General features: G+C 35.2%; 4 protein-coding genes across 31 annotated transcripts; 2 read left to right on the top strand and 2 right to left on the bottom strand.

Moving 5' to 3' along the window:
* The first annotated feature begins 1,152 nt into the window (after positions 1 to 1,152).
* LOC129284488 (cationic amino acid transporter 2, vacuolar-like) lies at positions 1,153 to 6,973 on the top strand. Of its 4 annotated transcripts, none has more exons than XM_054919983.1 (14): positions 1,159 to 1,671; positions 2,147 to 2,348; positions 2,748 to 2,832; positions 3,253 to 3,393; positions 3,537 to 3,655; positions 3,739 to 3,835; positions 3,941 to 4,113; positions 4,243 to 4,309; positions 4,439 to 4,597; positions 5,022 to 5,292; positions 5,608 to 5,713; positions 6,012 to 6,124; positions 6,419 to 6,494; positions 6,573 to 6,973. In XM_054919983.1, exons 1-14 carry the CDS (start codon positions 1,509 to 1,511, stop codon positions 6,727 to 6,729), a joined length of 1,929 nt encoding a protein of 642 aa, XP_054775958.1. In that variant the 5' UTR covers positions 1,159 to 1,508; the 3' UTR covers positions 6,730 to 6,973. The 4 variants fall into 4 exon arrangements, with proteins under 4 accessions (XP_054775974.1, XP_054775982.1, XP_054775958.1 ...); XM_054919993.1 differs by having other exon boundaries at positions 1,161 to 1,671; positions 5,022 to 5,286; XM_054919999.1 differs by lacking the exon at positions 6,012 to 6,124 and having other exon boundaries at positions 1,153 to 1,671; positions 6,573 to 6,712.
* Positions 6,974 to 7,973: 1,000 nt separating this feature from the next.
* LOC129323060 (uncharacterized) lies at positions 7,974 to 10,025 on the bottom strand. Of its 9 annotated transcripts, none has more exons than XM_054969621.1 (4): positions 9,581 to 10,025; positions 8,744 to 9,103; positions 8,378 to 8,665; positions 7,974 to 8,209 (listed from the first exon to the last, which is right to left on the bottom strand). In XM_054969621.1, the coding sequence occupies exons 2-4, from the start codon at positions 8,861 to 8,863 to the stop codon at positions 8,042 to 8,044; spliced, it is 576 nt and encodes a 191-aa protein (XP_054825596.1). In that variant the 5' UTR covers positions 8,864 to 9,103; positions 9,581 to 10,025; the 3' UTR covers positions 7,974 to 8,041. The 9 variants fall into 9 exon arrangements, with proteins under 9 accessions (XP_054825596.1, XP_054825603.1, XP_054825618.1 ...); XM_054969628.1 differs by having other exon boundaries at positions 8,744 to 9,076; XM_054969643.1 differs by having other exon boundaries at positions 8,744 to 9,064.
* Positions 10,026 to 10,111: 86 nt separating this feature from the next.
* Positions 10,112 to 15,875, top strand: LOC129322993 (protein EMSY-LIKE 4-like). 17 transcript variants are annotated; one of them, XM_054969519.1, is made up of 9 exons: positions 10,119 to 10,849; positions 12,850 to 12,965; positions 13,060 to 13,169; positions 13,315 to 13,504; positions 14,113 to 14,325; positions 14,448 to 14,519; positions 15,141 to 15,212; positions 15,312 to 15,369; positions 15,464 to 15,875. In XM_054969519.1, exons 1-8 carry the CDS (start codon positions 10,816 to 10,818, stop codon positions 15,363 to 15,365), a joined length of 861 nt encoding a protein of 286 aa, XP_054825494.1. In that variant the 5' UTR covers positions 10,119 to 10,815; the 3' UTR covers positions 15,366 to 15,369; positions 15,464 to 15,875. The 17 variants fall into 17 exon arrangements, 11 of the variants coding, with proteins under 11 accessions (XP_054825494.1, XP_054825511.1, XP_054825479.1 ...); XM_054969536.1 differs by having other exon boundaries at positions 15,141 to 15,231; XM_054969510.1 differs by having other exon boundaries at positions 10,120 to 10,849; positions 15,470 to 15,875.
* Positions 15,876 to 19,145: 3,270 nt separating this feature from the next.
* On the bottom strand, positions 19,146 to 21,279 carry LOC129321530 (cation/calcium exchanger 2-like). Its single transcript, XM_054967322.1, is given in 3 exon segments — positions 19,146 to 20,057; positions 20,060 to 20,314; positions 20,317 to 21,279. Coding segments are annotated over 3 exon segments (1,710 nt in total). The 5' UTR covers positions 20,915 to 21,279; the 3' UTR covers positions 19,146 to 19,200.
* Positions 21,280 to 22,798: the final 1,519 nt, after the last annotated feature.

The raw sequence follows: 22,798 nt of genomic DNA, 5'->3' as shown, positions 1-22,798 counted from the left end.
GAAAAAAATTTATGAATATTTAAACAAAATTTATGAAATATTTATTTTCAACAAAGATAATTTGATAATTTACATAAATTTATTAATGACAGAAAAGTCTCTAGAGATTTTTAAAAAATTATTGCATTTCGAGAGATTAAATTGTTATTTATACATTTCAAAGGAATTTTATTATTATTTTTTCAATTTTTAATTTATTATTATCATAAAAATTATTTTTTTTTGAAAATACTTTATGTCTCATATGTAACCCTCTAACTTAGTCATTAAAAATTGTGAAGGGATGAAATTAAAATAAAATAATTAGTAATTCATTTTTTACGAGAAGTGAATGACCTATAGTAAAAAGGATTATCAATGTTTTTTAGAAAATAATTTATATATAAAACTGAAAGGATAATGTTTTACTGTCCCCACAAATCATTGGATTCTTTGATGATTCCAGTCGGCTATGACCTGAATTACAAATTTCCAATCAAAATCTGCCACGATTGTTTGCCGACGGATACCTGGCAGAATCTACCTTGGTTGCCTATCCTTTTTTTTTTTTTAATAGACCTATGCTTTTTGAATTCAACAACAACAACAATTCCGATGCATGTCGCTTGTACCGCGGTGGGGAGGAAAGCAAGGAGGTCAACTGCATTTTTTTTTTGGCAAAAAAAAAAAACTGCATTTATTTTTGTGGCGACCAATTTTTTTTTTAATTTAATTCATGGACATTTTCCCGCTCTTAGAAATTTGATTAAACTTCTAACTCCATTCTTGTCTCTGAAGTAGCAGTTTCGTACTGGCTCTATCTTCGTAATAACATTCAACCTGGTTCGCTTGATCTTGAGGTTAATGATGTCGTTCGACTTTAAGTGCTCTTTTTTTTTTATTAAAAAAAAAAAGCATCTGGATACCTATATTAGTATATTGTCATCGAATAACATCAGAATAGTTACTCTTAAAAATCAAGATTAAAAGGAATCAAATATTTAAATAAAATAATTAATTTTTTAAAAGTCAACATTTACAACCAGAAAGAATACAAGATACGGAGTACTAGTACACGCACAAGTTTGTACTACGACGATCAAAACCGGTAAAATCACATTCACTACCAGCCTGCCTAGATGTACGCTATTATTCATTAATTGCTTTACCAGGTTTCCTATTCTCTTGCAATGAATTTATAAAAGGGAATGAAAGCCAACGGAGACCACTTGAGGAAGATAACGACTTTGAACTCATCAAAGAACTCCCACCAGGAGTATCATTATCATTCACGTCCTTGTGTGTAGGAAGAAAGAGCAAGACAAAAGCAAGCCAGGGATGGTTGCTCCTCCCCCCTGAACCTGCTCGCTTTCCCTTTTCTGACAATACTGTCTCTTTTCCTTCTAAGACTTAAGCAGGTTGTAATGGGATCGCGGGTTGGCTGACCCATACAATTTAGGAGAAAAGCTATCATTTCCAGATACTGTGTTCCTTCTTGGATTAACTCTGTCGTATATAATATATATTTTATGGGTGTGTCGGTTGATTCTCCGGAGGGAGGGAGTCTTGGAGGACAGGGTTCTTGGAGTTCATTGAGGTTTTTGACTAGGAGGAAGCAAGTGGATTCTGCCCACAAAAAGACCGAGGGTCAGCTTGCCAAGGAGTTATCTGTTCCCCATCTGATTGGAATTGGTAATTCTCTCCAAAAACTTTTTGCTCTGAATATATATATATATATTAATATTTTGGCGGTTTCTGGGCATTGGTTTGATGTTTCAGTCTGTTCATGTTAAGCCGTTAATTTTATTATTCCGTCGTGATCTCGGTCATTCTGTGTTTGATCAAATGCTTCTTTATAAATTTGATCTTTCACTGTCTTCTCGCTGGCAACGTTTCCCTTTGTTAATGCCGATTATTATTGCACCCATGACTATATCTGTATTTGGCCTATTTGTTGGATCATTTTCTTTCTTTCTCATCTGTTCTACTTCTGGGTCCATTCTGTGTTTGCTGTTCGTAGCTCATTTGGGAGAGAAACGGTAGCTTTCCACTTTCCAGTTGATCTGTGGTCCTTCGTTCTCTCAAATATATATATATATATATATAAACTAAAACATTTGATGTGGCTCCATGTTGCTTTGCAAATTGACTTTCATGTCTTGATCAGGTGTTGGTGCGACAATTGGTGCTGGAGTCTACGTCCTTGTTGGAACAGTTGCTCGAGAACATTCTGGACCTGCCTTGGCCTTTTCTTTTCTGATAGCTGGAGTAGCGGCTGCTCTTTCTGCTTTTTTTTACGCAGAGTTGGCTAGTCGTTGTCCTTCTGCTGGAAGTGCATATCACTATTCGTACATATGTGTAGGGGAAGGGTACTTTCTATAGATTCCCGGGATTTTCTTCTAACGCTATCTGACTGCCAACTTTGGTCTATGCTATATTATTGTTCGCTTCTAAATATGCTGTCTCCGCTCGTCAAATATTAAAATGCTTGTGTCAGATTTAATTAGGTGGTCACTTATTTGGTGGTTCCTTTTCTGGTTATGGTAATAATCTGGTGATATAGATGTTTAGGATTTGGGTTTGCGTCTCTTTCTGGAAAAAAGTTATGATTCATTGTGAATAGGCAGACATGCTTTCCTGCTTTTGGGTATCTGGAAGTTTGAGGTCTTTGTTGTCTGATAATTCGTTAATTAAATTCTCATCATGGTCAACTGGTAGTTGATAGTTTTTACTAATATAAATTGATAAATTAATATCTTCGTTTGCAGTGCTGCCTGGTTGATTGGATGGGCCTTGATACTGGAATATACAATTGGTGGAGCAGCTGTTGCTCGTGGCATATCTCCTAACATGGTCTCGTGTTTTCTTCAACTGTCTTGCCGAACTCTTGTTTGCATACAAAAATTTTCGATTTTATCTAGCTTAAGCATGCCCCAAGTTTTCTTTATCTGATTAAAACTGAGATTGATTTATCTGTTACTTAACTTTTCATTATTCTAGAGTACAAACCTACAATGTCAAGTATCTGTTGCTTTAGCGATTTTGCCATGCTTTACCATTCCATTCAATAAAGAATTGTAAACTGCTCTTTTTTTACGACACTCATCTTTGTCAGTCTCCTAGAGGATCGCGTCTTTCTTTCTTGGTCTACACTCAGAGCTTCATTTGGACTTTTTATATGTATTCATATATTATGTATTGCAAATTTATGTGTTTGAACAGAAAGTAAAGTTCATATGATCTAGTTGTTGACCCTAAAATATATATTTTTAGGCTGCATTTTTTGGAGGCATGGATCATTTGCCCTTCTTCTTAGCCCGCCAGCATATTCCTGGTACTGATATTGTCGTGGACCCATGTGCTGCAATTATGGTACTAATTATTACGGGACTCTTGTGCGTTGGCATCAAGGAGGTTGATTTCTATGATAATCTCATCATTCTTCTTTTACTGATCTATTTCTGTTTGAATTTCTTCTTAGTCTGGGTTCATTTTTTTGTGTGCCAAATGTATTTTCTTTTGAGATCTTCTTATTTTGAGTACTTAATGTTTTGCAGAGTACAACCGTACAAGGCATAGTCACATCGGTGAATGTGTGCGCCTTGATTTTTGTAATAGCAGCTGGTGGTTACTTGGGATTCAAGTCTGGATGGGTTGGATATGAACTTCCTTCAGGGTACTTTCCATATTTTTTTACACTTTCTTATGCGTATGTTTGATTACCGCTGATTATTTGCTCCTGTCTCTTCTGCTTTGTAGTTACTTTCCCTTTGGGGTTGATGGAATGCTTGCTGGTTCAGCAACAGTTTTCTTTGCATATATAGGTTTTGATTCTGTTGCCAGCACTGCCGAAGAGGTGGTGTCATGTAGTTATTCTTCCTAGATCATACTTCATGTCTTTTTTTGGATATATTTAATTGAGGAAATGAAGACTTCCTGATAGTTTTTACATGACAAACAGGTGAAAAATCCTCAACGAGATCTGCCGCTGGGTATTGGGGCTGCACTGTTTCTTTGTTGTGCATTGTATATGATGGTCTCCATCGTTGTCGTCGGCTTAGTACCTTATTATGCAATCAATCCTGACACCCCCATATCCTCTGCATTTGCAAACCATGGGATGCAATGGGCAGCGTGAGTTATAATTCTGCAATTGGTGCATCATTTCCTTCTTTCCTATTCCCTGGCCCCCCTTATATTGGCGATGAAATGGATATAGACTTGTAGGATTTACCTAAGTGACTTTCCTGGTTGTTACTGCAGTTACATAATAAACGCAGGAGCTTTTACAGCTCTCTGTGCATCATTGATGGGTGGTATACTCCCCCAGGTAAATTCTATGCATTGTTGTTTTGTGTCTTGTTTCATTTTGCAGTTGTCAAAATTAATTTTTACTTCTTTCCTTGAAGTATTTTGTTTGCCTATTAAAGATATCAGTATACTTTATTTCACCTCTCAGCCTCGTATTTTGATGGCTATGGCAAGGGACGGGCTGCTGCCACCGTTTTTTTCAGATATTAACAAGTTCAGCCAGGTTCCTGTTAAGAGCACAGTCGTTACCGGCCTTGTAGCTGCAATCTTGGCATCTTTAATGGATGTCTCTCAACTGGCTGGGATGGTAAGGCAACATTTGCATCAGCTAGGATGCACTAATATCGCTAGCTACGATTATGTTTGAAAAGCATCCATTTAAAGTTTCTATACTGATTGACACTTTATTAAATGGAGGAAGCCTCAGTTCTTCTATTACAATTATGCAAAGCACAATTCTTGAGTTCCAGTCTTATTTGATGCTAAATGCAAATTGGCTAAAATGAAACCCCTAAGCATTTTATTTTTCAAAATAAAAGCCTGGAGATCTTTTTTCTTTTCTTTCTATTTCTCTCTATTTTGAAATCAACGAAGCATATAGCGGCCAAGAATATGCTTGTTAGTCGTTATAAATAGGCATTATAAGTTAGTTCTGAATGCATGCCTGTTGTTCCGTGGTCAGTTCCCTGATCATCATATGTAAAAGTAAATGGAATCTGCTTCTGTTGCAGGTTAGTGTGGGTACGCTTCTTGCATTCACCATGGTTGCAATATCTGTATTGATATTGAGATATATCCCTCCAGATGAGGTCCCATTACCACCTTCTCTCCAGGAATCAAATAATTCAGTACCATCAAAAGACCGTTTGATTGGTGATGACAGATATGGTGAAGATGGAGAGGCAAATATTGGTATTTCTAAGGACATCAAAGCTGTGGTTACCAAAGAGGATATGCCAATCAATTGTCCACTTATTTCTCGACATTTTGCCATAGGTAACTGTGAGTCATGCCTAACCTTCTCAAAAACTCACTTTATTACCTGTATTGTACCAGTATAACCACAGCAGTTTTTTCCCCTGGACATGTGCAACAGAAATCAGGGAGTAAAAATGTAAACATATTAGCTCTTGAAGTATGCAACCTATGTTTTAACTAATCCAGAATATGTTTTAAACATGATACACATAATTGGGGTTGTTTTGGACTTCGTTCAAACTGTCATTCTGGTTATAATTTGATTAACTTATGGCATCTCGTTTCCTCAAGCTATCGGGCACCTATTGTCCCCTTCCGATTCCTTTTTTATGGATGCAGGCTTAGATGAAAGTAATAGGAGAAAAATCGTTGGGTGGATCATAACACTCACATGCTTAGGGGTGTTTATTCTCACATATGCAGCTTCGGATTTAAGTCTTATCAGGTTGGTTTAATGGCAGATTGTGTTTAATATTTTCCAAGTTGTACTACATTCTACGACAGTATGTTAATTGCTTGATATATAAACTAATTCCTAAAATGTTCAGCTGCTAATTTGAAATTTAAAGAAACTGGACCAAAAAGGACTGGCCTTTCTCCCTGGAAAAAGGAGGATTTTGATAATGCAGGATGGTGATTACAAAACCATAACTATGGTTGCGTTTAGAACAATGGCACATCACGTTTTTATGGTATACTTGATGTTCTTGCTGGTTACAACGTTTTTTGTTTGCTATTGTCAGATCTGTTCGTTTCATGTTTTGTGGTGTGGGTGGCATTCTTGTTCTATCTGGTCTCATCTTCTTAACCTGTATAGATCAAGATGATGCAAGACACAGTTTCGGGTACTCTGGAGGTATAATTAAGTTGTTATGGTTCATAAACTATATTGGGTATCTTACTCTAACGTAATAACAACATAAAATCTATATTAAGCTCCGCTATTTATACCAAGTCTTGCACGAAAATTGCATTTGATATCAATGTCTCCATCTAAATAGATCTTTCAGTCTTTCACTGGTCTCGTATATCTATTGAGTTTTCTGACTTGGGCTATTCTTGACTTGGAAATAAAATGTATGCTCTAAAAAAGCCTTGCTTCATTGAGGATTAGGCATAATCAATAACTCTATTATCTCTGCCTTTACAGGTTTTATTTGCCCGTTGGTGCCACTGCTGCCCATAGCTTGCATTCTCATCAATTCCTACTTGCTTATTAATCTTGGGTAAGCGAATGAATATAGGATTGTTTCTTCTTGTGGATATTGCTTCACTTGTCTAATGATTGCGTGTCTTTCATGCAGAGCTGCTACATGGGGTCGTGTGTCAATATGGCTTGCCATGGGAGTGCTTGTTTACGTGTTCTATGGCAGAACCCACAGTTCTCTAAGAGATGCAGTTTATGTTCCTGTATCTCGTGCGGATGAAATGTATCGTACTTCCACAAGCTGTCTAGCTTAAACTCTGCATGGGATTTTTAGCCAAAACCCCAAGAAAAAAATTCTTCCCCGCGAAGTGCAACTGTAATTCCTGTACAGAAAATGCATCTCAAGCTGTTTAGCTCGGTAATTAATAGTTTTATATTTTAGAAAATGTGTGTGTTCTAAATTTTACATTTATGTCTTACCGTGGGTGGGGTGAAGTTGCGAGATTGCTCAAACAATGTAAATATAATTTGTAAATTCAAATTGGGTTTCATTCTTCAGGAGCCTGTGCGTCATCTTTGTTGATTTTCTTTTTGTTCAAATCTATGACATTTGTAAACATACTTTACGGAACACTTTGTTGATCCCAAACATGGTTGGATCTGACACGGGTGAATAAATAGGACTAAATACATAAAATCCTATGAGGTCAACATTTTTTAAAAAGTGATTTTTAATGTTAGAAGCTACTTTTATTTTTTTCGGATAAAATTTTCAAAGAACAAAAAAACCAAAAGAGTCCATGAATCTGAATTTTTTCCAGAACTTATTCTTACTTTTTTTTCCTATTTTCATTTATCATATACCAAATTCCTGGTAAATACATCAAATATTATCAATGTCAATATCAATATAAATTATAAAATTTATAAAAAGTTTCAATATTTAGTAGTCAGGCGATTAAAACAAAACACGGAAGAGACCCCTTTCTTTTCCAACAGGAAAGATATATTAAAACTAAAAAGCGACACCAGGAATTCCATATATATTTTTTTTAAAAAATAAATTTAAAATTACTTCCGACCAGTCGACCACCTTGGATTTCTGAAATCTAATGCTCTAGCTCGTCACAATCTTCTGATTCAATTCGTTGTCCAAATATTGTTGTTTGTTCATTCAAGCCATTTTGGAATGCTTGACCCGGCGGCAGTTTACTACAGCAGTGTAGACCTTGACATCAGCAATGTAGCATAGCTCCTCAAACAGGTTTGCATCAACTAGGAGTGAACAGATTTTACAAAATTTTGGTTTCCGTTGGTTGACATTCTACATCAACCCACCCACAATCAATTGCGAAGTTCCACAAAAATACTGAATGAACAGTTATAACTGCCATATTATCATTATTCCATTTCTTCACATTTTCCCCACCGGTTCTCATTAATTTATACATCAGTTTTTTTCTTCCCAACAAGTGTAACAGTGCAATTCAATCGTTAGCTGACTTTGGTGGTGGACAAATCAATACCAAATTGCTGGAACAGTAGGCAAGACACTCCATTTTCACAACAGTCGGCAGGAGATGGACCCCTTTTATTCACAATCAATCATAATACATATGAATTGGTCTAAATTGATGACTTTACAAGTAATATCAGTGCAGGAAGATTTTCAAGAGCCAAAGTCAAAATTGCACCAAGTGCAAAAATAAAAATAAACGCAAGCACTATCTTAACCAAGTATAAAAAGCTGATTGGCTTGGACACCTTCCTTCTAGGAGGCAAGCCACCTGAAACCTAGAGGCAAGCCAACCAAATGAAAGCATATAAGCAATAGCATTCGATACAGATTCTAAATGAAATAAATATCCACAGAATATTGATTATCCCCAAAAGAGAAGATATTGAAACATAACATTTCCCTGCAAGATTTTTTTTTTTTTTTAATACACACACCAAACTTACTGGTGTCCGCATTGGAATTGGCAATGGCACTGGTTCAAAATTATTTTCAATCAAAACTTCATCAGCTTCTGTAAATGTCAGCAACTTCCAGCCATCCCCATAATCAACTAGAACTGAATTAGGGCCAAAAGCAATGGGCTCTTCGCCTTCTTTAACAGCTTCTATATGCAAAGCACGTGCACTCCTTGACTTCAACTTCCTATTAATCAAAGACACCGCAGATCCAGCATCGATTCCTGCCGCAAATCGACGAGTCTTACCAGAACTTTTGCACGTTACCTCCAAATACTGCCCCATAAATGAAATCAATATTGCAAATAAGTGAGCAGATACAAATTAAAGCTACATGTACTGACATTCACATACAAGATGGAAAAGAGAGCTCACTGTGGGAGGAATTGGTTGCCCTCGTGCCGTTTCTTCAGCTTCTATATGCGAGCTCACTGTGGGAGGAAGTGGTTGCCCTGGTGCCGTTTCTTCAGCCATCAATGAAGGAATGAGTTATCAGCCAGTTGTAAAGATGCGACTCCTAAATCCGAAGCTTCTTTCGAAAAGCTTAAGTTCGTATTTTGGGTTCCCCGGATCTGATGCTTTTTAACCGGTTTGCACAAAATTCCAATGCTTTTCTCCTGCCTTCAAATTGTCAGTCTCCAACCCTTATTCACCCTAATCAACAAATGATTTCTTCTATCAAAGAAACTAGTAATCGCGAAGTTTAAAATCTGTCTGCATACGTGATATAAATTCTAAATATATACAAGGATAAAAGTTAAGAACAAGTAACCCATATCTGTTTTAGAAGGAAAACTATAGTAAATAATATAGAGATCAATGGAAACTAAATGCATTAACTTGGGGGTTTAGATGGCTACACCTCAACCATGTAAAATAGTCCATGGATTGTATTTGTAGCCCAACAAATCTTTTTATAAGTTTTCAATTACTCTTTTTCTTTCCAGATGTATAGCAGAATCAACAGAGTCAAGCACAAAAAAGTACCTAAGCAGTTTTCTTAACAAGGACGCGAAAATAGAACTATAGAGGTATAGATGAAGAAAACCGATTTTTTAAGAGAATTAATCAATTGCACAGTTCATGATCTAGCTTTCTCCAACCAGGCAACCATCAACAGAAAAATCTAGAGACGAAACACAGAGAGCGTGCAAGGAGAATAGCGGGCTAGAAAGAAGGATGAATAAGAACCTGGAGGCAAGGAGGGAGTTGTGGTTGGTAGAGAGATTGGGAGAATGAAACGCGGAGAGCAAGGACCAAGCTACGAAGTCACAGAGATCGGGATTATACGACCTGAGAGTGAGAGATAGAGATGCAGAGAACACCGAGGTAGAGCATATGATGCCGAGAAGTGACCGAGACACCGGTAACAGCCCAAGATGATGAAGATTACGGCTCGACAAGGAGAAGTGACGCGGGCCTGGTCTCGAGCTTCGAGTTCGGGTAGAGTACTTGAGGGGTAATGGGGATTTTCTCCCTTTCTAATTTCTATCTTCCCTGGGCAGAACACAGAACCACATAGCACATTCACATAAAATCGGGGGCAAAAATGAAATTACCTAGCCCGGGTCAGATCGTGATAATTACCACTCAGCTTCCAGCCCTCCGGCACGAGATTCGGTCTAAGCCTTCTTCTTCTTCTTTTCGAATTATACTGAAAATAAAAGCCTAAAAATGATACATGACGTCATAGCTCATCTGAGGGGTTAATCCCCCATCATTCAGCAGAGTTTCAGTTGGGATTAGTAGATAATCAAATATACACAAGATTTCACCAAAACTAAAAAGCATTTCTAACAAAATAATCAATATATATATATTATTTTCACAAGTCGATCTAAACCTTGATGGTGCAAAACCTCCCTTTCTTTTTCGCTTTAAACAGTTTTTTGAATATTCAGATTAATGTTAATATAAGGCATTTGTCTTAACCAAAATTTGCCCATCAAAACATCAAAGATCGAGAATGCCTTAAAATACAATTCAAGTGATGAGAACAATAGATCCATAGAATCAAATTTCAGAGAATATCTTTCTATTCTGATAAAAGATCTTTAAAAATAACGTATTGTCTATTCCTATCATAAATTTAAAAATGCCTTGAGGAGTTACTTCTCAGTGGAACAAAGGATCTTAGCTCCTCCATGCGTTACATGGGGTATGATAAAATTTTATTAAATTAAATATTTTTTATATTAATTGTAGATTTGTTTAAATAAATGTGAAAACTTGCGAATGTGTCCGACGATGAATTTTCCCTTTTTAATTCAAAAACAAAAAAGAAAAGAAGAAAGCTGCCTGTTCTGCTCCTCGGGAAAGGAGGGCAAGGAGAACTGGGGAAGAGGGCATTGGGCTGGGTCCGCGGAACGGTTGTGTTGTTCGCAAAGCCCGAGTAAGCGAGAAGAGAGACGGCATCAGTGACAGTAATGGACTTGGCTAAGCCGAAGCACGATGCCATGGGTAAGCTTCCTCCTTCAGCCATTTTCTACTTTCTGCTCGTGTCTTCTCTTTCTTATCCTTGTCACTTATCGTAATTGCCCCCGAGGTGTTCTATGGGTTTCTCGCACTTCCTGTTCGGCGGTGGAGAAAATGCGGGCCTGGGATAATAAGCCTCATTAAAATGGTCTTGGTCCTTGAAATCTCTGTATACCTGGGATCCGAAACGTAAACGGTGGAGGATAATAGAGCTTTCGGTTATATACTTATATAGGCTTATTGGCTATTTTGGCCTGTCTTTGTGTAGTGGTTTGAAGGATCAAACATTGGGAATGGTAAATTACAGCATCGTGGCCGGGCCAGGCTTCTCATTATTTATGGTTCAGTTTTAGCAAGCCACTTCTTGAGGAATTCACCGTGCCTGAATTTTTTTCCTCCTATTTGTTTTCTTGGTAATAATTGGATTTGTCAAGAATTCGAACAACACGCTAGTATAGTCGGCATATCTATCGATTGTTCTCATGAAATAAAAATATTAGTTTGAAGTGTCACTTGAATGGTTCGTGTAGTTGCCGACAGTACTTATGTGCTCCCAGGACTCCTGTTGACTTGTTGAACTTATGATTATTTTCTGGCATGTAGATGCAAAAAAGTTGGAAACATTTTTTTTATAGATAATTACTATTTTTGTTATAATTATAATCATAATCCTGCACAGATTATAGGCGTCTCGATAGTTATTATTAATAGTTCACGTCCCATAAGACAAATTTCTGAATGACAAAATGAGTACTCACATTTGGTTATACATTGTTTATTTGCTCAGTTCAAATATTTCACCCCACTTGATGCAACAAAAGGTGTGTGAGGGTTATCTACTCTTATTGCATAGGAAGATTTTTCCCCTTCTTGAAATCATGACAAAGACGTGCAGAGTTAAGAGGGAAAGGATGGAGTTCTCAAAACCGTAATTTTATAGTTGCAAAATTTACGTTTCTTAAACCAGAAAACCTTGCCCCTGATTTAATTTAGCCATAAGAATAATTTGACAAACCAAATACAGAACTATTTCAGCCTTCAAGCATGTATAAACGTCCCTTGAAGTCTTAAAGCTTGAGGTGTTTCTCTGCAAACATTCATCAAATGTCCTGGTAAATGCACCAGGCTGAGGCATTTATAACCTGTGTAATACCTCTTCGTCATGATATGACATACGATGTTAAGTTTTATTTGTTTGGTTGCTCCTGGGTCAACTTGTTATCCAATGACTAATGTATATGTCTTGCTCTATGCCTAAACAAACGATTAAACATTATGTCTTTATGGTTAATCCCCTATTTGATGACCTTAAATATCATTAGATATGTGTTATTCCTAATATTTCTTGTATACATTCTTGCGTATTTTATTATTTTATATCATTAGCCTCTGGTACACTTTGACTTATCATTGGAAAATTGAGAAAGAAAGAAGAACTGAAGTCCTACCTCATTATTCTAAGTATGAATAGTGATCAATTTACCATGTTCTAATAACCCCAGCTTCATCACATTTTTTTAATAGGATTCTCAATCAATGTAGGAGCTATCCCTTGGGCAGTTATCTTTATTCCTTGGTATCTTGGATGCTATGGTATTAGATACCATAATATTTAAGATTTTCATGGTTGTATGATAATTGAAAGTTGTCATTGAAAGGATACAATTGGTATTTCATAAAAGTTGCTGAAGCTAAAAAGTGGTATGATGTGGCATCCCCTTAGTTTTTGGGTGTTATGAGTCTATGAGAGATTCATATCTAAAACGCTGTCATCCTACGCTTGCTAGTATCTAAGATGACATCAAGCACCTTAGACCCTAAAGCACCTTAATGGTGTGAAGTCATATCACATAATTGTTGCCGGATGTCAATGTTAATTCTAGGTTAATGACAGTTCTCTTTAAGGGGCATAATGTTCTAATTCAATACGTAAGACTTCCCCATGTGATCATGGTATCAAATTGAGAGAATGTCATTGACTACAGAACGTCATGGGAGAAGGGATCTAATGTATTTGGAACATCATATTCACAGCCTGGAAATTGAAGCTTACAGCTCTGTTTTGAAAGCTTTCATTGCTCAATCTGATCTTCTTTCTTGGGTAAATATCAATCTAAAACCTGTTATACTCTAATCTGTCTTTGTATTTTCCCTTTATATCTAGGGTATCTGCTGAAATTTTGTTTTATTTGTAGGGCAAAGAGGGGCTTATATCTGATCTGCGGAAGGAACTAAATGTCACAGATGCAGAACATGGGGCGATCCTAATTGCAGTCAACTCAGATGAGTCAGTTAAAAGGATAAGGTGCTTGTAATGATTTTCGTTGGTACTGTCTCTGGCGGCACCATTTGAGATAATCTTGATTTTTCTTTATGAATAAAATTTTGTCCAAATTTTTATGACTATGTAATGTGGATGCTGGCGCTGCCTTTAACATTTTATGATGCAGGGAGCAGAGAACACTGCCAACTCATGCTGAAAATTGTGTTAAAGTCAACAATCCCAGGCATGGTTCTGGTTCAGTGCAAAATTCTTCAATAATGATGAAGACTTCATCTCCTTTTGCATATCTTCCTCAGAAGAATATGTTACTCTGTCAATCCTCTCATGCAGCTTTTCCTATTCCTTCTTCAGTGCCTGTGAGTAGAAGTGAAGATTAATATAAACGGTTTATCTTACTCAAACAATTGAATAATTCTATCAAAAAGAAAATATTCTCTAACTTGAAAGAGCCTTCCAAACCCAGCTCTTGCTAAACAAACCTAATAGGCTAACAGTCTATTCCATTTTAATCACTGTGTCTGAGCTCAATCATTTGTGTTAGTTCCAAAACGAATGATGATATTTTTCCTCAGGGAATAAAACCTATAGAATCATCTTTATAATTTAGAGGAACTCATTGAATACAAAAAGGAGTTTGCATTGAGGGATGATTTAACATGCGCTTATTTGTTTTTGGTGTATCTAAAGGCGTATTTCCAAACAGAATGTGTCATATTGAGACCTAGAAAGCCGAATATATAGTATAATATATGACAAGGCAACAGTAGTACTGGCTCTTGTATCAGGAAAATATCCATCTGCAGTTATTTATTCCCTGCGAATCAGGAGATATATCTAAAGAGTTTAGACAAGTGCAAAATATCTATGCCTTCTGCTATCAGAGCCTCATGGATACTTTATTTTATATTGCTAAACGGTGACAATTGAACCATTGTTATAATTCCTGATTGTCATTCCATGCCAGCCAAAATTTAAAGCTGATCGAAAGACAGCTGAACTAGCCATGTTCTCCTGTGGAAGTTCGGAGCAGTCTGCAGGAATGATTAAACATAAAGTTCAGGGATTGGGGAAAATAAAACATCAATTAGAGAAGGGATTTGACAAATCTGGTTTTAGCAACATAGAGAGTAGATCCAATGTTACTGAGATGCATGCAACAAACAGGGTTACACTTAATGTAAGGCGAAAGCTTTGTTTGTATCTATATTTGATTGTTGTTGTGCTATTGCTATCTTTACTGGAATTTAATTTAATGCTCCATTAAATAAAATTGGATATTCTTGCAACTCGTGAATGTAGAGTAGACTACCACAAAGCACACTTTTTTGCTGGCGCAGCCACATTTCAATGCTGATGACAACCATATCATATGTGAGGGTTGAATCTAATTTTCTACTACAATTCAGGGAAAGTATGCTGCTTTCCTCGTTTGCTTTCTCTTGTCTTTCCTTTTCCTTTTTTCGGGAGACTTTGTCTACATCCTTTATACGTGTATTACAGCAATTTATGGAATGCCTGGAAATTAATGTTATTTCCTGTTGAAGGCTAGCTTTCCTATGTATGGCTGGTACCTGGATTTGGTTTTTATTGTATTTGGTCTCCTCTAACTTTCTTTATAGTATAGCACTGTGAGCATGAATTATATATTACGTTGGTTTACTAATCATTGTTGTTTTGTCCTTATTAAATAAAGTTGTTCTGCTGCATTATGTTTTTCAATGCTTTCTTACACCTAGCAATAAATTTTCTTTATTCCATTGTATTGTTCAAAAAGCACCTGTTCTTATATAAGTGATGCAAGATATTTACCCATTTTCCCTGTTCAAAAAGCACCTGTTCTTTATTGTATTGTTCAAATTCAAAAAGCACTTGTGTTTGGTGTTGAATTCATTATGAATTATTGACATATATTGTAATTGCTGTTACAGGGTAGAAAACATATATTGGAATTGCTGGTCTCTTTGCAGTATGTAATTTTCTTGTATTTGGCAGGTTGAGAAGATGCTCTTCGATGGAGAGAAACTTGACCCAATTGTGGTTGATAAAGCTAAATGTACCCTTAGGGTAACTCCTGTCAATCAAGGTGCATTATATTACCTAAAATAGTCGTCTACATGCAAAATCTGATGAAATAATATGTCACGTGGGATATTTTTTGTCTAGGAGCAAGAAAGGGCTATACTTGAAGCACTTGCTAAACTGACTGACAAACTATAGAGGAGTATGGATAGTTTCCTGATATTTTTCTTCGTTTACGTCTTCATCTTGTTAAGGCTTATGAGTCATTTGGTTTTCTTGGTGGTCCTTCCACTGAGATGCAGCATTACTACGTCCCAAAGAACACCTCCAAACTAGGAAGGAACACGAAATGATGGTACGTGGTAACTTCTGTGGACAAATAGGTTGGTGGATGGGAGTGAAAATTTGTTTCATGCCATCAGGATAAGGAGTTTAACCCCTAGCCATGGAACTTTTAAGTGGAACAGACGTACACTTTTCACTCCGGTTAAACGCTATATAACCCAAGACAATAACACAATGTGCGGTTGCTTGATTAGTCTGAGTATAATATGTAGTTTATCTGATTGAGAGAACCATTATTACTGCTTTTATGTTGCTTGATTTTATCCACAAATTGGATGAAATGTCTGAAACCATGTGCATATGGTGGTTGTGACTTTTTTCAAGAAATTTTTTTTGGAATTAGTATTCAGAAGAAAATCTTCATGCCCGATTAAAGTTTTATTTGTAAAGTCGTCGTGTTGAATTTTGCGCTGCTTTTACTGAGAATCGCGCTCAGGTCTTGGGAGAAAGAAGTTTCTTAACTTGTGTTCATCGCTTATGCTTCTGTGAAAACTGTTTAGTGTTCCATTTGATTAGTGAAACAGTAAGTCGATAAGATATTAATAACCTATCTCAAATTTTCAAGTCTAAAATTGATTAGTTAATCGTAGTAAATTAGACATGTAAATCTTTCAAATCAATTAGTTTGATTTGAATATACCTTTGGTTGTGATTGATGTTTCATTGGCACTATTATAAAATAAACTTACAATAATGGTTTTTTTTTTTTTAAACCAAAAGCACTTCCATATAAAGCGCTTTGAAATATAAGGGAGTGTTTTGTAAAGTGCTACCATATGTTTTAAATATAGGAACATTAAAGCACTCCTATATGTATGCATTAAAAATTGACCTATAGGAGCTTTTTTTTGAGAGCACTTAGGAAGGCTTAAACCTTTAGAGGTGCTTATATGATGAGCACTCTTAAAGATGTAATTTTTTAAAATTTTTTATCATATGTTTTGGAATGTTTTTTATTTGAGCGCTCTGAAATATTTAATTTATAAGTGTGTCTTAAATAAAAAATATTGTGATGAGTTTCGTCTCAACTTTTTAGAGTATTTTTTTTTTAACGCTCCAAAAGACCCGCTTTGATATATGTGTTTTGTAGTAGTGTGGTTAAAGGTAAAAAGGATTAATATCTAATTATGATTGTTTTATATGTAATTGAAAGTGAAATTTTCAATTACTTGCTTAAGATATGTGAAACTTAAAGAAAATAGAAACTTATTTATAAATGCTGAATGATAGAATAAATTTTAAATTTTGTAAGTAGTGGTCGTTTTTATTGAATTAGGTTTAATTTAACCTTTTCAAAATTAAAAAAGAAACACACGCATATTAAAAACGGGAAAGCTATATGAATGCTAGTTTTAATTTTATATATAGTATTAGGATAATTTATTAACAATGGAGTATATGTATGGCCGAGTCACAAATTCAATCAGTAGTGGCATGCCTGTAGCCAGATCATAAATAAGAAGAATTACTTGATCGATATGAAAAAAGTTAAAAAAAATGCTAATTACTCCCGAATCCTATATCTAAATGCTATGCATACTATCATTAAATACATTTTAGATTGAGATATATATATTTGATTCTCTAATTTTATATAAGAATTTAATTTAGTTCTTTAATTTTAAAAGTATTTTCTTAGTCTTCTAATTATAAAACCGTTGGCTTAAAATAGTTATTTTTTGTGCTAATCATTACTCTCTCTGTTTAAAAATATAAGATATTTTTAACCGAATCTCCCCCCAATAAAATAGTTACTTACTTTTAAATTAACCCTATTTTTTTATATTTATCCTATTAAACACGCTACAATAAATATAAAGTTATAATCAATAGGGTCACTTTTTTTAAAAAAAGTAATAATTACATCTCGAAAGATTAAAAATTTTTTATATTTTTTAACATCCAACTCCTTAAAAAATACCTTACATTTTTAAACGAGAGTATTATTTTTTAAAAGTTAAACTTAATATGTTAACATTTAACAATATTTTGTTAATATTTAAATATTTAATGTAGAAAATTTTTATTAATGAAATTACCGTTAAAGAACTAAAATACATTTTATAAAATTAATGAATTAAAATAAAATATTTATAAAGTCAAAAAATTAAATATGTACTTTAGCATATGCTTTATAACATTATTTTTTTCAAAACAAAAATATAAAATTTTAAAAATATATTTTATTTAATACTCTATTTTTAAAATAATATTAAAGAGGGATAATATAATGAGAAGGGTGATATAAAAAATAAAATTTTATTTTTGTCTAAGTATATTATATTTTGGAGATGCTAAATCTTCCCAAAAACATGTTATAAATTAAGATAAAGGTAATAATTATCATATCAGTTAATATTGTGTTTAGTGTTCCATTTCAAAAATAGTGTTAATATAATATAAAGATTACTTAATATTTGCACTATTGTGTCAGTTAGAATTTGTAATTGATTAATGCAAATCTTCAAATATGTTAGGGGATTTCAATATTGACCGACCGTTAGATTTTCGTTTGAGTGAACAGTAACAGAGAAGAAGTGATCACTGGAAATTTGGAATATTGAGGAAATCCGTAAGCCTTGAGGAAAAGAATGATTACTTGAATGTGAAACAGACCATTCAGGTTTCAACTTGCAATCAATTGATAGATACTGTTGGACGAATAGAAACGAGTTCTGAAAAGAATGACGACATGGGGTCAATTTTACGAATAGGAAATAAGGACAAAATGATGGGAGACAACATTTGGTGCCAAGATCATTCCTTTTGGTTGAACTTTGCCCTGGGCTCGAAATGAGCCATTCACCAAATTTGTTAAGACTCACAAATCGTCTTTGGGAATTTCCTGTCCGTCACATGCTAAATGGGGACATCTGGGGATCTATAGTTCCAGCGCTGGCGTTTATAAACGCGAGGAAAAATAATTTTGTTTTCGTGACCGACATAGTTATTTATTTTGCTTCGCAAGGAAAAAATAATTTTGCTTTCGTGATCGACATAGTTATTTATTTTTCTTCAACTTCCAATTTCAATAACCACTTCATTATTTTCTGTATCGTACTTCCCCCTTCACAAAATTTCAACAGCACAAGCATTATGCTTTCTGATGTCATCCTCGGGGCCACCTGTGCGCAGACATTTTTGACAGAGAATTAAGAACTGGATTCTTATTGGACCCAAGTATACTCTAAGTTCCATCTCATGCAACTTTGATGGACGGTTGTTCTGTTAGGCCATTCGGCTGCCTGCTTCAATAGACCTTATCCACTGGAATATTTGTAATATCTTGCCTGGAATTAAGCTCTTGACAAAGCACTGCTGACAGAAACTGGTTCCAGACTTTTAACAGTAAACAAATTAAAGACTTCTTTAACAAAATTGATGTCCAATTGACAAAGGCTACCCCGAAATTTGGGATTCCATACATAAATACTTTGTCCCTTCAAGTTCATCGCCTCCGAACTAGGAGACAACTTAGATTACTGTTAGCATCTAGTGCATCACCTTGATGAAAGGGGGAAAAACCAAGTCACATTAATGTATTTTGTGTCCTTTTTGGCCTTTTCTCGTCATGTCTCTTGACGTTATGCTCCTTAAGATTTATCTACACTTCAAAACACGCAAATGGGTACGTAATTGCTAATGAATTTACATAACTACATAAATCTAATCGAAGATTCATAAAATATCATCTCAGTATATTGTCATGAAACTGGAATGGCCCAAGCGTCTGAATCAGCCTCAGAAACAGAAAAATAAAGTAAATAGTTAAAAGCCCTCCTCCCAAGACTCCATCAAGCCTCATATCTCTTCTTGTTAAAACCACGAGTGCCCAAACCAGTCCACCGACAAAAAACGCCAATGTCTCCAAGAGATATGGGTTGTAAGGGATCACTAGAGATGATGGGTACTCCGACCAAGTAGAGATTACTAGAGACAAGCCCAAGCCAATAAGAGTGTTGAAGATGGGACCAGCATAACAACCTGATATGGCTACTTGAGCACCTTCTCCACCCTTCAACACCATTGTCAAATTTGTCATCAAATCCCCAAGAGAATCTCCCCAGGCAAGAACTGTGAGCCCCAATATTGAAGGACTTATTCCACATATGTAGCCAAGTGAAACCAACAATCCCACCAAGTCCTGAGCTAAAATATAACTCCAGGCAACACTCATTATAAACCCTCCTGCAAGCCAAGGGAAGAGGCAGTTTTTTGGTGGCCTTGCGCTCTTCGTTGTGAAAAAGGCAGTTACTCCTAATATCATCCCAATCAACAATCCAATTCCATAAATGATTAGATCTTTACTGAAGAAACAGTTTTCCTCGCAAGGGATCCATATTACAGATAAGAGAAGAGGTGACAGTATTACTGAAGAAATTGCATATGGCTTAGACCATCTTTTTTCACAAACAACAGGAATCGTCAATCTCCTTGGCAAGTAAAGGGGCATATGTAGAACCCAAAGTGCTTTTTGGCATGGCAATGATCTCATAAAGCAACATTTATCGATTTTCGGGCCAAACTCTCCATCACTCTCCTCTTACAATCAAATACGCCTTCTTCCATGCCGACGACAAGAGGCACACTTAAGTCTGTGTCATAGCATGGATAATTACCATTCCGTTCAGAATCTCCAGACACACCATTCCAGCGAGTGGACGAGACATAAACGACAGAAACATACACGATATATATCAAAGTAAAACCCACTGCTCCAAAAAAATTGATCCCGCCAATGATCAATATTACAAGCAAGCACAGAAGAACGAAAAGAAGAAAACAAACATCTCTTACAAAGTCATCTTTCTGACTTGAATCCCCCTGCGGCGACTTGAGATGCTTACAATTCCAACCACGACGCAGGACACGAAGAAAGCACCCCCAATGACCGTATTGAACCCAATGTCGCTTGTCTCACTATCATTGAAGGAGACGAGGCTGGCGAAAACGTCGTTGGCACCGTTGCCGAGAGAAAGAAGGGTCACTCCAGCAATTGTAGGGGATAGCTTCAGTAATTTCGACAGATTTTCAAGAGAGGAACAGAAGTATTCGGAAGCTGTATTGGCGAGCAGGTAAAACAGGACTAGGAGCCAAAGGAAGAGAAGCGAGTGACCCAACAAAGGGAATCGACCCAGATCGCAGTAGAAAAGGTAAAGATAGTCAATATAGCCCTGCGAAACGCATGGGTCGTTGGATTTTAGGAACAAACACTTGGCTCTGTAGTCCTCTAGAGTGTGGAACATCTTGCAATCATGGTCAGCACCGCCGCCTAAGGCGGAACGGTTCCGCCGAACAGGGAGCTCCGAAGAGTGGAGGCAAATAATCAGAAAAGCACACAAAACTAGGAGCAGCGAAATGTTCAAGAACAAGCGTGTCGACCGAGAAACTGCGGTAGGCATGAAAGAAGAGGAAAGCTCGCAATTCACTTTCAAATGGAATGAAAAATAGAAACTTGTGAAATAAGGAAACGAATATGTGGGCGTGAAGCTCGAGAGAAGGAGAAGAGAAAAACAAAAAACACTGAATTATGGAGGGAGAAAAAAATCGATTGAGGGGAACACGTTAATAGATAACAGATCGATGAGGAACTAACCTCAGAGTCGAGTGCTCCATGGATTTATGAGGGTAAAGGATCTGGCGTGCTCTCCGCGTAAGATCAAGAAAAGAAGGGAGATATTTTGAAGAGTTAAAAAGCGAATGGGAGTTGTAATGCGTGGGGTATTGTGACCAGTGGAACGAATCAAATCAGAGGAAGATAAGGAGCCGAGCCGAGCGGAGGGACCTGGTGCTGTTGTGGCATTTAAGGAATGAGAAAGTGAGAGCTAGATGAACAGAGAGCTGTCCCAACTGTAAGTACACGTGGTAGCGAGAAGGCAAAGGGCGTTTATGTCGGTTGAGTAATTTGCAAAGAAAGAAACACGACATGCATTCGCATGAAAGGCAGGAATCAACCCAGAATTCATTAATAATCTCAGCATGAATTTTTTTTTTTTCAGTTTTATTCTTTTTTTTCTTGACCCGCGTGCTATAACTCTTACTTTATGAAATCACGTTTTTTTCCGGGAATCATAACTTTAATCCCTACACGTACTTGCATTTTGTTATGAAATCCTGAATTTTTTTTGATATTTTAAATCTTGATATTTTTATTTTTTATGTTCTAAATTTTCAAAAATTTTTACACTTTATTCATTTAAAAATTTAAAATATTTAAAAATAAAAATCTAAAACATAAAAAATATAAAAATTTATAATAAAATGTGAATAAAGTACATTAATTTAAAGTTATATTTTACTTATTTACATAAATTGATTTAATATTTTGACATTTTTATTAACTTTGTTTTTATGCTTTGAAATGATTATTTCTTTCCATTGTAATCCAAGACCATATATACTAAGTTTTTAAAATAAAACAAATAATATACATGAACTCAATGTTTAATGATTAAGTGCGTGTTTAGATAGAAGAGAAATGCGCGTTTTCAATCCAAATTAATTTTTTAAACAAAATTATCCAAACAATACAAAAACGTAAAAATCAATTAAAAAGACAAAACGTGCGTTTCTCCATGAGCTCCTCCCACTAGCTTTTCACAAAAAGTTTATCAAAATGTTAAAAAAAATTATAAAAAAAGGCCCAAAAAATTTTAAAAAAAACACATAATTTAATAAAAATAAAATTAAACTTTTTTCTTTTCCTTTTTTCTTAATAAAATTTAAATTTTACATATTCAAAAAAGTAATATTTGGTATTTAAAAATTAAATTATACAGTAATTTATATAGTTAAAAATTAATTCTGATTAAATTATCCAAATATCTTTAATTTTGTTAAAATCAATTTTAAAAAAATAGTATCAAAACAGATTACATTATAACATAATCAATTATGATTAAAATCTACCATTTAATTAATTATTTTTATAATTTATTATACCTAACTGAAATTTAAATAAATCTTAAATTGTCAAGTGAGGATCAGCTGTAGACCTAGGACCCGCGTTAAATGGGGACAATTTTTTTTTTTTTTTTACTGAGACACAAATGATATACTAAAATGTATTTCACCTTACGTGTTCAGCGCGTGGGTCGGTAAAAATTATTTGATTTAAATGTGTGAAAATTGATATTTGAACCTCAACTACCTGTACTAATAATAATAATGAGACCTCTACCGCTCTACCATGTATATCAACTTAATTTGTTAAAAAATTGAATACCAAATTGAATATATTAAGATAAAAATTATATAAATGATTTTTGTAAAAATCTAAAAAAATA

The sequence above is a fragment of the Prosopis cineraria genome, unplaced genomic scaffold, assembly GCF_029017545.1.
Source record: "Prosopis cineraria cultivar Desert tree isolate PC_DT_omini unplaced genomic scaffold, ASM2901754v1 PC1, whole genome shotgun sequence".
NCBI classification, from domain to species: domain Eukaryota; kingdom Viridiplantae; phylum Streptophyta; class Magnoliopsida; order Fabales; family Fabaceae; genus Prosopis; species Prosopis cineraria.
Note: the sequence above shows the minus strand (reverse complement) of the source record. Positions and strands in the feature narration are given on the sequence as shown.